The sequence below is a fragment of the Myotis brandtii genome, unplaced genomic scaffold, assembly GCF_000412655.1.
Source record: "Myotis brandtii unplaced genomic scaffold, ASM41265v1 scaffold1774, whole genome shotgun sequence".
Taxonomy (NCBI): domain Eukaryota; kingdom Metazoa; phylum Chordata; class Mammalia; order Chiroptera; family Vespertilionidae; genus Myotis; species Myotis brandtii.
Window position 1 is genome coordinate 22,985 of NW_005356575.1, and position 1,661 is coordinate 24,645.

At 51.0% G+C, this 1,661-nt stretch overlaps 1 protein-coding gene across 1 annotated transcript in view; it reads right to left on the reverse strand.

The window, feature by feature from the left end:
• Window positions 1–422: 422 nt before the first annotated feature.
• Window positions 423–1,661, reverse strand: part of VASP (vasodilator-stimulated phosphoprotein) — a gene marked incomplete at its 5' end in the record, with an annotated part of 4,954 nt that continues 3,715 nt past the window's right edge. The window contains 2 exons of the mRNA XM_014537357.1: window positions 423–1,276; window positions 1,381–1,438. Coding sequence (XP_014392843.1) covers window positions 1,239–1,276; window positions 1,381–1,438 — 96 coding nt within the window. The remainder of the gene's footprint in view (window positions 1,277–1,380; window positions 1,439–1,661) is intronic.

Consider the following 1,661-nt stretch of genomic DNA (forward strand, 5'->3'; position numbering starts at 1 on the left):
TGCCGGTAAGGACACAAGGGTCATTACAATTAGGGAAAGCTGGGAGGTTCCGACGGGAAGGGGCCAGAGGACCCTCCTATGCGTCCTTTCCCAGACGGGAACCAGGGTCTACGGGCAGCAAAGGGACCTGCCCCAGGCCGGCAGACTATGAGGGACAGCCCCGGGCTTTCTCTAGGCCGGGGAATTGGTTGGACTAAAGGAGGAATGAGGAAGCTGCCTTGGTAAGGAGCAGGGAGAGGGAGGGAGGGAGGTCTGTTGAGAGGTCAGAGGGGGCAGAGCCCACCCTGGCTGAAGGAGCCTGAGGGAACTGGAACAGGTGCAGGGCGGTTAGGACAACGAGGAGCAGGTGGATTGCTGGGGTCGGGGGACAGCACCCCCCTCCTGTCCTCATCAGAGCAGCCCTTCCAATCACTCCAGAAATCTTAGCATTTATAAAAACTGGCAGATTTATTCCGCGGGGGCCCATTTTCAAGAAGCTGAAGGTGAAGGTGGGAGAGGGGAGGAAAGCTTTCCTCCCCATTTCCTTTCTCCCTCATCTTATTTTCCCTAAGGGGGTAAAAATGGCCTGGACCCCAAAACCTACCCAAATAAAAAACCAAAAAACTGAGGTTCCAAAAAGTTACAGCATCTTAATTCCTCATAGAAAAGGGGAAGGAGCCGGAGGGAAGGGATGTCCCTGGGGTGAGGGAGATGCCCCTGGCCTGGTGGGACATCCTCCCCCTTAAATAGCTGCCCCGAATCGGACAAGCCCGGGGCTAAAGCATTTAAAAACTCCCCATTTTATCAAAACCAAAGAGAAAAAAATTTCCCTTCCCCCCAAAACCTAAATATATATATATAGATATATATAATTTTTTTCCTTAAAAAAACAAAAATTTGAAGGCATTAAGCATTAAAGTGAAATCTAGAACAAGGGAATGTGACATTCCCTCCTTCCTTCCCCCTACTGTGGGGTTAACTGGTACATCCCCAGCAGAGGAACCTGCCCCAGGGGGATGGCAGAGGGGAAGGACCAAAGGGAGCAAAGGGTGGGGGCCTCCCCAGCCAATCAGCAGCCAGTATAGGAGTGGGCATGGCAGAAGCCACACCCCCTTGGAATTTTCCAAGTGGGATGAGGAGTGGGGAAGACGCATTCCTGTGTAGTCTTCAGCCAATTCCAAGTCAAGTCGAGGCAGGGAAAGCAGGGTGACAGGCAAGGTGTGCGGAAAGGAGAAACGGGGTCTTCCGGGGCCCTGTGGTCAGGGGGAACCCCTCTTCCTCAGCTCCTGGACAAAGGCTGGAAGGAAACAAAGGGCAGAGGTCAGGGGCAGAGTCTCTTCTCCCCTCCCTTCCAAAACAGGGCTCTTTCCCAGGGACAGGATCCCTCCAAAACCACCTCACCTTCAATTATTTCTTCTTTCACTTTCTGCAATTCCTTCCTCACCTCTTCCAGAAACTCCTGAAAGCAATGGGGTGCAACCAATCAGGAAGAGTGCCTGGACTTGCAGACACTCATCTCTCCTTTCTTTCTTTCATTCATTTGTTTATTTATTTATATTTTATTTTTTAAAATATTTTTTATTGATTTCAGAGAGGAAGGGAAAGGGAGATAGAAACATCAATGATGAAAGAGAATCATTGATCGCTGCCTCCTGCACGCCCCCTGCTGGGGATCGAGCCTG